Source organism: Tyto alba, unplaced genomic scaffold, assembly GCF_018691265.1.
Source record: "Tyto alba isolate M040663 unplaced genomic scaffold, T.alba_DEE_v4.0 Super-Scaffold_28, whole genome shotgun sequence".
Taxonomy (NCBI): domain Eukaryota; kingdom Metazoa; phylum Chordata; class Aves; order Strigiformes; family Tytonidae; genus Tyto; species Tyto alba.
Genome location: NW_024881302.1, coordinates 19,571,204 through 19,584,772, shown reverse-complemented (window position 1 = coordinate 19,584,772; position 13,569 = coordinate 19,571,204). Strand labels below are relative to the sequence as shown.

General features: G+C 53.1%; 1 protein-coding gene across 1 annotated transcript; it reads left to right on the top strand.

Annotated features, from left to right (window-relative positions):
• Positions 1-5,157: 5,157 nt before the first annotated feature.
• LOC104367909 (galanin receptor 2b-like) lies at positions 5,158-11,801 on the top strand. The gene is made up of 3 exons (XM_042798756.1): positions 5,158-5,259; positions 7,736-8,135; positions 10,425-11,801. The coding sequence occupies exons 2-3, from the start codon at positions 7,762-7,764 to the stop codon at positions 11,161-11,163; spliced, it is 1,113 nt and encodes a 370-aa protein (XP_042654690.1). The 5' UTR covers positions 5,158-5,259; positions 7,736-7,761; the 3' UTR covers positions 11,164-11,801.
• Positions 11,802-13,569: the final 1,768 nt, after the last annotated feature.

The following is a 13,569-nucleotide window of genomic DNA, read 5'->3' as shown; positions in this document are numbered from 1 at the left end:
CCCACAATTGAAACAAGTGGCTGCTGGCATTCTTCCTGTAGCTCTTATTCCTCCCACTGCTCTCGAGCCTCTATCCCCCCTTCCCCGTTGTGGGAAAGGGCGTAGCGCGGCTGTCATTGCTGAAGCCTGAACTTGGGCGGCTTGTTGCAAGTGAATCTGAGCGCAACGCTCGATCATTTCCACCAGTGTGGCATGTGGTGACATGGATTGTATGGCTCTTTTGCAGGCACATGAGCAGTTTTGCATGGCTAGATGTGCCATGCAAAAAAAAAAAAGCAGTGACGGCTGCTTTTGCCTCTTGTGACAAATTTGGGGCAGCTTCGATGGCCTGATGGAGACGGGATACAAAGGACGCGAATGATTCTTCAGGGCATCTGCATGGCCTTTAAAGCCAGATTTTGTGATTGTTGAATAACCTCAGGACGCATGGCTGATTGTCTCTGTGGGTCTATGAATTGTCCGGTACCCAGGAGTGATGGAGCCGTTACGCCCTGCAAAGGGTGTCCATCCCCTAATTTGAAATTTTCCAGCTCAGCTTGTTCCGCAAGGCATTGCCATTTCTCCTAGAAGATGAGTGCTTGCATCGGAGGGAATATTAATTCAGCCAAGGTGCGGGTATCGTGTGGCAGCATAAGTGTAGTTTGATATGAATGTCAGATGGTTGCCATAGCTTTGGAATTATCCACCCCATGTTGCATGATCATTCTTTGTATTTCTTTCACAATTCTCCAATCAAGTGGTTGCCATTCTACATGTTGTTCTCGCCTGATGATAGGGAACGCCTGCGGGGTGGTTTTTATAGTCCCTTCTAGGATTCCGTTTGTAATTATGGCTTGCCAGTTGTGTGAGCCATTATAGGATGGGTCTGACGGGGGCAGTTTTTGGCACTGTTCTGTCCATCTTTTCAGGGAACCGCTGTTCCATTAGTCATCTTATTTTTTGCGGATGCTTTCCCCTTTTTATCTCATCCTCATTTTCATGTAGCAAATTTATATGTAGAGGGTGTCGGTCCAATCCCCTCTCTATTACTTCTTTTTTATACTTCTCTAGGAAGACTGGCTTAGGTTCCCATTCTAATGAATTCTGCCACCATTTGAGCCATTTGACATCGTATTCTGGCGTGCACTTTGGTGGGATCCCTGAGGGGGTCAGCCCTGTTCCCGACTCATTATTGTCATTTAAGTCAATTAAGTCAGGCATATTAGTATCTTCGTCCTCAGAGCTATAAACGGGCAACGATTTTTTAGCCTTGTTTCCTGACAGGTTAGGACATGCTCTGGGGTCTTGTTCATCGTCACTAAGTGGTAATGGGATATCTTGTGGCTGTAACTTAGGTTGCAGCATTCTCAACACATGCAGGAGTTGCTCATTTTGCTTTCTAAGTTTCTGAACGAGGGCAGAGTCCTTCCCTAAGTCATTCGTTTTGTCTACCTCCATTTTATTGGTGTCGATAATCGGAGGGGCCATTGGGATAACTGGTTCTAAGCTCCAAGGGATGAATTTTTTCCCTCTCTGAGATGGAAAAACCGTCCTTTGTGGCCCTTTTAGAGCACTGTCAGGAATGCATGGGGAATGTGCCAGCAACATTGTAGCCTCTTGCATAGTTCTTTGGCTTGAGTACAGAGAGTTTTCATCTGGTCTTAGATTTTGAGCCTCTGTTTTAGTCATGTCTTTGAGTCCGCGGCCATCGGTAATCAGCTCATCATCTATACCTTCCTCATTTCTATCAGATTTTTCTCCAAATTCATCCTCTGTGTCTGAGTCAGGGTTATTTTTGGTAGTTAACGTGAGTAAAGCATGCCTAGTATCTTGATCGACAGCCAATTGTTCGAGGGCGTTTCTATAAGTTCTCCACGTTTGTGCTAATCGTCCTGCCTGTTTGCTCCCAGCCGAATAGCTTTCCCAAATGTCCTGGCCTAGTTTGTCCCAGACACTGAGAGCAAAAGCCTGATCAGTATTTTTCAAAATGTTCCTGCGCTGACCCCATCACAGAAGATCTGCTAGCGTTCCTTTATGTACTGGGGGTTTTGCGCATTTGGTGACTTCCTTTAAAGCAGAGAAAACAGCCTTCTCCTGAGCTGATGCAGCTACTCCCATGGTTCCTCCTTTTTATATTCTCCTGAGCCCAGTATTTCACATGCAACCATATCACCCACCAACCTTTTCTTCGCACAGGGCTTACCTGGTTCAGTGGCCTGAGATCATCACGGACCTCTGTCAGGAGGGCAACAGCCCCTCGCTGACCAAGGCCAGGGTCTGTCCCAGTCAGCATCCCAGGCAGGCATAGCTCTGCACTAGTAACACCTGCAGCTGCATACAGAAGAGCTCGGGGTCATGCAGAGCCGTGGAGCACCATGGTGCCTGGCATCAAGCTGACAGCCAGATGCAGGCAGGCAGAGAGCAGGCAGAGGGTCCTGGGGGACAGTGCCAGGAAAACCCACCCCAGGGAGTTCCTATCATGCAAAGCCCACAGTTGGCCAGCATCTATCCAGCAGCCTGGGCCCACCAGCCCAGCTGGAGCAAGGCATCCAGCCCATCCCATCCATCATGGGAGCCCAGGCACAGGCTCCCAACCAGTGCATCCCTCTCCTGTGGTCCAACAGATAGTGGGGATGTGTTAGGTCCTGGACCACCAGTGATGACTCCAGGATGGGTGCTCTGCATGGGACTGCATGATGTCCCTCTGCCTCCCCCCCTGCACAGGCACGCAGCCCTGGCCTCAGCCAGGTTCTGTGCGGACCCCTCTTGTTGGTCAGACCCTGCCAGCTGCAGCAGGGCTGGCGTGGGCACTCCCCCTTACCAGCTGCACCTCTAACACCTCTGGCAGGACAGGCACCTCAGCCTCCTGCTCCATCTCAGCCTCCTGCTCTGTCTGCAGCTTACTGCAGGCAACAGGGCTTGGCTGGCTGAGCACAGACCTCCACTGTATCTCGCCCGAGGCCAGGACAGGGTTCGCCTCTCATACATCACACTGTGCAGACCCCCACACTCCCTTCCTGCGGTGGATGAAACTATCTCACACTCTGATGATTTAATAGCAGTTTAAAATTTATTAATGGTGTGAGGTGGATCAAAGGATTGAATTTTAGCAACACTTAATGATTGACCAGTTTAAAGATTAACAAGGTGATTTGGTAGAATACATTATGATTAAAATAGTGACTTAATTAGACTCAAGAATGACAAGATTCACACACAAGGTATTCTAAATCAAAACATATATATATGTATATATGTATAAACACAGAAAACATGCACACACAGACAGCACGGATATATTTGGATATCCAGTGTAATATATAGACATGCACACTCGTGAAGGCAAATGTGCATATTCAAGCATATAGACAGGCAAAGAGGTGGATGGTGAACTAGCTCATAGTTAAAAATTCCCTCTTCTTAAGTTTGGAGCAAATACTCACAAAACACTGGTATTTCTCTATGGGCAATAACTGAGATTTGGGAAGTTGGACTGCCCTGGCCTTCTGTCAGTTTTGTGAACAAACAGTCTTCAAAATTCTAGAAGTCTGAACCTGAGAGGCATCCCAGCTCAGGGCAGATGCTGGTCACAGCCTGATGTGATCCAGGATAGCTCAAAGGGTCTCACTTAGAATTGCTGTTTATGGGGTCTGAGTTAACTGGCTTTTATCAGGCACTTTTCCATTTCATCCCAATTCAGATGATGGAATAGTCTGATATTTTCTACCAGTTGTACAAGTCCAGAACTTGCTAAATCTTGGATTTCTGGTATGACACACCCCCCCCCCCCGCCTTTGGGCCACAACTGAATACAGATGTATTGGGCTGTCAGTAAGAATTCATGGTTCTTACTGTTCTTTAAATGGTACGGGGGGCGGGGGGGGAGGGCAAAGGGGGGAAGGAACCAGGTGGGCCAAGGGAGTGCCTTAATGCTCTGGTCCCCTGCTTTTGTCATTGCTCTCAAACGGCAATGGGGGGGGGGGGGGGGGGGCAGGAACCAGGTGGGCTCAGGACCACTGCCTTTCTCAAGCCATTTGGGTTGACCCATGATCCATTCCCAAGCCACCAGGAAGGTAGGAATCAGGAATATTAAAAGGGGGTTCCTTTATGCTCTGGTGTCCTGCCTTTGCCTATTCATCTTAGGTTCGTATGTGACCAAGGAAGCACCGAGTGGCCTGAGAGGTGGGGGTTGCACCACCACACTTCCCAGTGGCACCATCACTCAGGGTGCTGCAGCGGCCCATAGCACACCACAGGGAGCAAGGCATAGCCATGAAGGTGTCCCAGTGTCCCCCGGGAGAGCGGCTGTGAGGGCAGCTCTGCTGTGACCCTGCAGCTGCCAGGGGCTTGCTGATGTGACCCAGCAGCTTGAAATTGTGTGTCTGTGTGTGTGTGTGTGTGTGTCCCTGCGGAGCTGCTGCCTCCCTGGGTTCCCTTAGGGTCATCCAGCTCCATCCAGGGCTCAAAACCCCTTCAGATTGGAGCTGCTGGGGGTGCTCCAGCTGCCTCTTCAGTCCCCAGGAACCCCTGGAGCCTTCCTGGGTGCCCACCTGGGGCAGGGGAGTGGGGGCTGGTGCTGAGGGAGGAGGGTGTGTGGATGCAAGTACCTGTGCGGGTGTATTGGAGGTTATGTGTGCAAGGGGAGACGTGCATCAGGTTGTGCTCCGTGCCGGCGTTCAAGACGCTTGTGCTTGCTGGTGGATTTTATATGGGTGCGCTTTGTGGGGGGTGTGCATGTAGTGTGAGTGCTGCCTGTGTTCTGCGGGGGCGGGGTGGGGAGCGTGTTGTGGGGTGCAGGTGTTCACCCATAGGTGTGCTGGAGCATGCATGTGTGTTACTGCCAGCGTGGCGTGTGTGTGTAAACGTGCATGTGTCCAGGGCGGTGTGGAAGTGTGTGTGTGTGTGTGTGTGTGTGTGCCCAGGGACGCGCCGGGTCAGGGGCGGAGCCGCCGCCGGCAGCGGGCTCTGCCCGAGCGGCACAGGCGGCGGGAGCGGACCCGGCACCGGGAGCATCGGCGGCACCGGCAGCGGCACCGGCACCAGCACCGGCAGCAGCACCGGCAGCAGCACCGGCACCGGCACCGGCAGCGGCACCGGCACCGGCAGCAGCACCGGCACCGGCACCGGCAGCAGCACCGGCAGCAGCACCGGCACCGGCAGCAGCACCGGCAGCAGCACCGGCAGCAGCACCGGCACCAGCACCGGCACCAGCACCGGCACCAGCACCGGCAGCGGGCAGCCGCCCTCAGCGGGGCGAGCGGCGGCGCGGGCCGCAGCCGGGTAGGGTCCCGCCGGAGCGGGCGGAGCGCGGGGACCGGCCGGTGCGCGGTGGCGGGCGGAGCGGAGCGGTGGGAGCGGAGCGGAGCGGTGGGAGCGGAGCGGAGCGGTGGGAGCGGAGCGGAGCGGGGCCCGGCGGACCCTCCGGTGGCTGAGCCGCTGCCTCTGGGGGGCTGGGCAGGGGTGGGCAGGGCGGCGAGGGCGGCGGCTCCGGGGGACAGGCGGCCCCGGCAGTGCTGCCGGCTGCGGGACGGGGCAGCAATCGGGCCGCCCGACCCTGCCCGGTGCCCGGGAGTGGGCTGTGGCCAGGCTAGGCACAGGCGGCGAGGGGATGGGTGCCTGGTAGGGTGCTGGAGGGCAGCGGTGGTTCCCAGGCTGAGCCCTCGAGCTGGCCAAGCAAGTGGGGGCTCTGCCTTGTCAGCCTGCAGAGCAAATGAGGCTCCTGATCGCAGCTGTGTTGTGCAAATGTAGAAGCGGGGGCACTCTACAGCAATGGCAGCTGGGGAGCGGCCCCGGAGGAGCTGGCTTCAAACACACAGTACAAACTGCCTGCTCCCTGTCCCCCCTCTCCTCTCCCTGAAACTGTCTGGCCAGACCAGCAGGACTCTCTGACAGGACCCCATCCAGGTATCCCTACCTCTCCTGCCAGGGCCTGTGTAAGCTCCCTGCCCATCCATACTGCCTGGGGTACTTTCTTCTTCAGGTGGCTGCAAGGGGACTTTTGCCTGTACCAAGACCTGACACTGCCATTTAAATTGGCTTTGTTTGTAGACTGAGGCAGAGCTAGCAAAAACAAGTAGCATGCACTTCAGTACTGGCCTTTTCCAGAGGCCCTCTGCCCCACAAGCAGTATTCATGGAACCCAAGATTACTATAAAACAGAAGAGTCTGAAGCCCAACATAAAATTTCTTTGTTGCACCTGCCACATGGCAAATTCACATTCAGAACAACTGAAGCCGTCCCTGTGAAATCCCCTCTGCTTGAGGATGTGTAGGTGCTGCTGGAGCAATCTACACATTCACAAATGAGGTACAGTGGCTTTTTGGGTCCTAGAGAACAGAGTCCAGGTCCCAGGTAACAGCATGAGCTTCCTGCTGCCCAGAGAGGGTGCCATGCCAAGTAGGGTATTTGACTTGTACCAACCGTTGAGCAGTGCACAACAGACCAACCAAAAAACCTCATCCTGCTTCCTAGACTTTATGAGCCTTTGGCACTTGCATCTGGAGATACTTGAAACTATGCGGGAATGATCTCATTACAGCTGTGGTAATGTTGAACAGGGCTCAGTGTGATTCCAGGCAGCTTGCTGGCACCCCCGTGTCTGCACTGATACCAGGAACACTTGCAACCTGGGCCCCATGCTCATATGCCCCTTGCAGTGCTTCTGCTTCAGGCACTCTCACTGCCAGTGCTCCCCAGGGAACACTTGCTAATTCCCCAGCGTGAAAGAGAATGCACAAGCTAGAGGCTGGTTTCTTGCACAGGCTCTGCAATCTCCATAAACACAGTGAGCCAGCCTCGGGCCACACTCAGGTAACCACAGCACATCCCTGCAAACCCTGCAGAGGGGGAAGAACCCAAACCATGTGTTTATTCGAGGGAAGCTGTGCCTGTATGTGTATGTGATATTCTCCTAGCTCTACAACTCAAAAACATGCAGACAGATTTCTATGCCTGTGACAGAAAAACTAGTGTATCCACACACAGCCTCACCTTCTGCTTTCACTCCAAGTGCTTCTTTTGGGGGCAGGGGAATGATACAAAAAGCCCAAGTCCTGGGGAGACATGTCCTGTAAAATACAGAAAGGGAATATGTACCTGGGTCACTGAAACCAAAGCAGGAGAAACCCATCAGAGCTGTCCTTCTCAGAAAGTCCCCACCTGGGCACAACATGGTGCTGCATAGTAGCTGTCACTGCCAAAAACATTTCCAGGCCTATGCCTAGCGTGCAAGGTTTATTCTAGGAGCAGGTTTATTCTATTCACAAGAGCTGGGGAGGGATAAAGCTCTTCATGTCAGTATTGGGGGAGCAAACATCTTGGCTTGTCCAAGTGGTTGGTTTGGGGTTGGAGCCCCACTGCTGGGAAGGAACATCATATCCCTCCTGCCATCAGCTGGACCAACCAGGCGGTGGAGGTCCTGGCTCCGTTCTCCCACAGAGGAGGAAGCTGAGGACAGATGTTACCCTCTCCTTCCCCCTGAACCTCACCTCCAGCATCATCAGTCCAAGGCAGCATCTGAACATGGGCTGTGAATTCACTCTAGGGCCAGAATGGGGGAGCAGAACACCCGTTAACCCCAGCTTAAACCTACCTGTCCTCCAGGCCAGCAGTGTCCAGAGGAACCTGCTGAAAAGCATGTGGGTCACTGAGCTGAAACCAGGGCTGCGTCTCCAGTGAGACTACAGGCCCATCAGCAAGCTAACAGCCTAAGCAGTGTTTCTCTAGTCTCTCACATCTTTCCCTGTGTTGCTCCAGGTTACAACGTCTTACCACAACACAGAATGACAGAGCATGAGGACTTCGGGAGCTTGGCTGGGTACTGGAACTCCTCTGACAGTTACCAGTTCAGCCCTGCCAGTGTCATTGTCCCTGTGGTCTTCTCCCTCATCTTCCTTCTGGGCACAGTGGGCAATAGCCTGGTGCTAGCAGTGCTCCTGCGCAACGGGCAAATGGGCCACAACACCACCAACCTCTTCATCCTCAACCTCAGCCTGGCTGACTTCTTCTTCATTGTCTTCTGCGTGCCTTTCCAGGCCACCATCTACTCCCTTGAGGGCTGGGTCTTTGGCTCCTTCATCTGCAAGGCTGTCCACTTCTTCATCTACCTCACCATGTATGCTAGCAGCTTTACTCTGGCTGCCGTCTCTGTGGACAGGTAACAGTCTAAAGATGTCCTCGGGCTGGGGAAGGAGGGAAGTCTGAGAAGCTGGGCTGAGTGAGGGCATGGGAAGATTGTGGCCCACCACCATTAGGCAGATGGTATTGCTCCATACCAAAGGCAGTTTGGGGACCAGTTGTGTCTCCCTTGCCCTAACACTGCCCCCCCCCCCCCCCCCCCCCCCCAAGCAGCACTTCCAGATCTCTTGAGTACAAAGCTGATGCTGCTCCTGTCTGCACTTTCTGCAGTAAAGACCTGCCTTATGGTTAAAGCATTTGAGACCCAAGGTCAGCTTCCCGCTGTACCACAGACTCCCACTGAGAGTCGCCTCTGTATTAGAGATGCAACTCAGAGAGTAATAGCTGTCCCCAAGCCACCATTTCAGAAAATCATTGTGTGCAGGTAGTGTGGTAAATGGAGGGTGCTGTAAGAGAAGCCACATAAATACCCAAGTGAGATACCAGTCCTGGAGTAAACATAGCTCTCATTGTCCAGGGGCTGCCAGCCCAGCACAAAACCTGTCAACTAACAATTCCTGTTCCCCCACCACCCCCAGCCCTCCTACACTGTGTGCAGAAAGGCATCTGCACCATGAGCTGAGTCCCTTCTTGGGAGGTTACTCAGGATACTCTGGCCCCAATGGGTACCACCTACATTGTTCCCAAGGGCTCTGTAAGACAACTGTGTCAGCTGCCCCACTTCTGACTGAGCCCACACTTACAGTCCAGGATGAGGAAGAGGTCCCTACTGGGATAAGCTCCAGCTTTGACTGCCACAGGGAACATGTCCTGGCCTGTCTTGCTCCGTGCGCTGGCTTCCAAGGTACCAAGACAAGATAGGGCCAAATAGCCCTCTGCAATGAGGAGGGTCACAGCACTGTCGGAAGAAGGAAACTTGAGTACCAGGGAATATCTGGGACAGGTTACATCCCAGCAATAAGTGTGGTTGGGCTACTCTTCCAGCCCCTTTCCACTTCATCCAGCCCTCAGGTCCCACCTGCAGAAACAGACACCTGGACTCAAACAGTGATCTGAGACTTCAGCAAGTCACCCACCCAGAGATGCCTCTCGTTGGGGTGAGGGGGGGGACAAAGATATCTCAGTCCTCTGGAATTCCAGTGGTTACAGAATTTGGCTGCTGTCACAGGGAAGACCTGAGATTTCTCATGGCTTAAGTCTCTTGCTTCCCTGCACCTTCATCACAAGAGTGCAGTCTGCCTCTCCAGCCAGCTCAGAACTGGGGGCAATATCGCAAAAATAAGGACATTTTGACAATGCGCTAGTGCCTTTGTGCTCTTCCTTTCTGGTGGCACTTGTGCGCTGTAGTGCAGTGCTCCACCCAAGAGGTGGCTGCATTTCAGCATGCCATGAAATGATTCTCACAGACCTGCCAGCAGCTTTCAGGATGACAGGACCAGCAAGCAACAAGAGCTTTGTCACACATAGGACCCTTCACACCAACTGCAGGTCTTATCTACCTGCTCTGCTGGCCTTACACTGTGTCAAATGGGCATCTTTCTGTGGATGCTGGTGGGCTGAGGCTGCAGCAATTGCACTCCTGTCTATGCTGACAGCTTCTCTCTATCCCCTAACCATAAACACCAAGCCACCTTCTCTCCTTGCTGACATCTACATCTTCACCCTATAGTGTTGCCTGGAGGTGAGGGAGCAGAGCTGGCCATCACACTGTACCTGGCCACAGTTGCTGGAAGGAGCAGACAGACCATCACTGCTTGCTTTGGGCTGGCCTGAGAAAGCAGACAGTATGAAAAGGCAAGGGCCCACTTGGTCCTTTTGGTACCAAGGTGGAGGCAGCCACAGCTCCAGTGAGCAAATCCCCTGCCAGGCTGGTCTGAAAGCTGGAGAAGACTGGAAATATACCCTCAGTGGGCAGGAGCCTGCGCAGTGCCCATCACCCAGTGAAGCTTCCCCAGGTCCTGAATCCTCAGTTGAGACCTCTTTCTGATGGATAAATTCTGCCACGCAGTGGATATCTGCATGGTCTCTACAGTACCATCTCTCTGGGCCTAGCTCAGGGACATAACCCACCCCACCATGTATGGAGGGGTGAGCCAGTCTCAGCCCATGGGAGGAAAACCATCCTTGCTAGAAAGACAAAAGCTACTTTTCCCAGGACTGTACCTCAAAGAGTGTGTGAGATAACATGTGGGGCCACTGCTCAGGGACCTTCAGGAGAACAAAAGAAACTCTCTTGTCCCTGGAGTTTATGTAGCCAGGCAGAGCCTGGCTGAAATCTCTGTTCTGACTGCTTTGCTTTCCCCTCCAGGTACCTGGCCATACGCTATCCACTGCGCTCCCGGGAGCTGCGGACCCCCTACAACGCGGTGGCTGCCATGGCTGTGATCTGGGGCCTCTCTGTGGTCTTTGCTGGGCCCTACCTAAGCTACTATGACCTGATTGAGTGGGAGTCCAGCTACATCTGCATGCCAGGCTGGGAGGAGTGGAGACGCAAGGTCATGGACACCAGCACATTTGCCTTCGGCTATGTCATCCCAGTGCTGGTCATCAGCCTCTCTTACACTAGGACCATCAAGTACCTTTGGACAGCAGTAGACCCCCTTGATGACATATCAGAGTCCAAGAAGGCCAAGTGGAAGGTAACCAAGATGATCATTATTGTAACCATCCTTTTCTGCCTCTGCTGGCTGCCCTACCATGTAGTTATTCTCCGATACCTCTATGGAGACTTCCCCTTCAACCAGGCCACCTACACCTTCCGCCTGCTTTCCCACTGCATGGCCTATGCCAACTCCTGCCTCAACCCCATCGTCTATGCCCTGGTCTCCAAGCACTTCCGCAAGGGCTTCAAAAAAGTTTTCAGCTGTATCTTGAGGCAAAAGCACCACAACAAGGTGCATGCGGTGCATGCTGCCCACATTGTGCCTGGATTTGGGGCAGGCTCCACTGAAGTGTCCCAGATGCACAAGGAGAGTAACAGGTGTGAGCTGAAACCAGCCTCCACGGCAGGCCCCTCCAGTTCCTCCAAGCCCCTTCATATTTCTTAGTGGCCAAGCTCCACACCATCTGCCAGCTCATCTGTGTCACCAGCTTCAGGCCACCCTTTCCCACTGGATGAGAGAGGATGCTGGAAAGACAAGCCAGAAACTGCTATACGCTGCTTCTAGCCTTGTTGTTCCTTCCCTTTCCATGCACCAACTGAGCCATCTCCCTACAACATGCTGCATGCAAGGGAAGGAATGGGCTCAGATTTGCCCCTGATCCTCAGACTACATGGACTCCAAGGACTAAAGCTGCAGCTCTTCTGTTGGCTCCCATCCTTCAAACTCCTCTGTTCTGTGGCCCCACTGCTCTGGACATATTGGTTAGTTGTCAAAGAGTCCCTTCTGCCTCCCAGTTCTCCATCTGGCCAGACTGGCTCCCACAGCAGGAATGGCAAGGGAGATGGGCCATGCAGGCAGGGCCAGGCAAAAAAAAGTAGCATGGAAGGCTCCTGTCGCAGCCCGTGGATGGCTGCAGTGATGGCTTTGGTGCTGGCTGTGCCACTCTCTCTGTGACTGGGTCCTCCCCTGAGATGTGGGGCGGGCTGTGGGCTTTCTGCATATGTGAGATGTTGCTGCTGTACATACTAGAGAAATGTCTTTCTAACCCAGAGCAAATAAATGCACTTCCCTCATCCAGGCAATAGTGGGGCCTGCGGTAGTCATCTGGGGTGGGGATGGGCTACCTCATATCTCAGCGGGGCTTTTTTTCTAACTGGTGTAAATCAGAAGTGCACCGTGAAAACCAGCACTGAGCAAAGTCTGCAGAACCAAACCCTGCCTGGTGTCCCCACTCATTTCTCTACAGCCATGTTTACTGACACAGTTGCCAGGTCCCTGTGCAGGTCAGTGCACAGCTGATATTTTTATCCCAAGAAAATGATCTCCACCGTCCACAATTAGGAGCCTACTGTCAATGCATAAAAGGAGCTTTACCTAACCACCATGCCTCAGAGGTCCCATGAGCATGTAAGCACCTAGTGGGCAGAGGTAGGGTTAAGTGGTTAGTTCAGTTACGGTTCTTCCCGCCTGCATGGCACAGACTTTGTGCAGGGGATCGAGGCGGCTCTCTCTCCATAGTGGAGCAGATGCTCTTCAGGGCATGCTGAATCTTGTCTTGGGATCTAAGCATGCACTTGACCACCTGGAGCTTCAGGAAGGAAAACTCTCATCTCCCTTACTAGGGCTGATGAGATGCGAGTGCCTTCCTGCCATTGCTAAATCACTGGAGATCATAGAACCACAGCATCATAGAATATCTCAAGTTGGAATGGACCCATAAGGATCACCAAGTCCAACTCCCTGCTCCTCACAGAACTACCTAAAATTAAACTACATGACTGAGTACTGTCCAGATGCTCCTTGAACTCTGACAAGTTTGGTGCTGTGACAACTTCCCTAGAGAGCCTGTTCCAGTGACCAACCACCTTCTCGGTGAAGAACCTGTTCCTAATGTCCAACCTGAACTTCCCCTGATGCAGCTTCATTCCATTTCCTCCTGCCCTATCACTGATCACCAGAGAGAGGAGGTCAGCCCCTCCCCCACCACTGCCCCCCTTGAGGATGTTGTAGACTGCAATGAGGGTACCCCTCAGCCTTCTCCCAGCTGAACAAGCCAAGTGACTTCAGCTGCTGCTGTAAGTCTTGCCCTTGAGACCCTTCACCATCTTGGTCACTCTCCTCTTGGCACACTCTCATAGTTTGATGTCCTTGTCCTGAGGTGCCCCAAACTGTACCCAGTACTTGAGGCGAGGCCACCCCAGTGCAGTGCAGAATGGGACAATCACCTCCTTCAACCAGCTAGTGATGTTGTCTTTGGTGCACCCCAGGACACCCCAGGTTGGCCCCTTTGGCTGTCAGCGCACACTGTTGACTCATATTCAACTTGCCATCAACCCAGACCCCCAGATGTCTTTCCATGGGGCTGCTCTCCAGCCTTTCGTCCCCCATTTTGTACGTATAACCAGGATTACCCCATCCCAGGTGGAGAATCTGGCACTTGTTTTTGTTGAATTTCATACACTTGGTAATTGCCCAGCTCTCTAGCCTATACAGATCTCTCTGCAAGGCCTCTCTACCCTCAAGGGAGTCCACAGTTCCTCCTAGTTTAGTATTGTTGGCAAACTTACTTAATGTACATTTGATTCCTGCATCCAGATCATTTAGAGAAACATTAAAGAGCACTGGCCCTAAAACTGAGCCCTGGGGAACCCCACTGGTGACTGACTGCCAGCCAGGTGTAACCTCATTTACTCTAATTCTTTCAGCCCAACTCACCAGCCAATTGCCCACTCAATGTATTGTGGACTTGTCTAGCTGTGTGCTGGACAGTTTATCCAGAAGGATACTGTGAGAGACAGTGTTGTGGTTTGAGCTCAGAGGGCAACTGAGCACCATGCAGCCACTCACTTC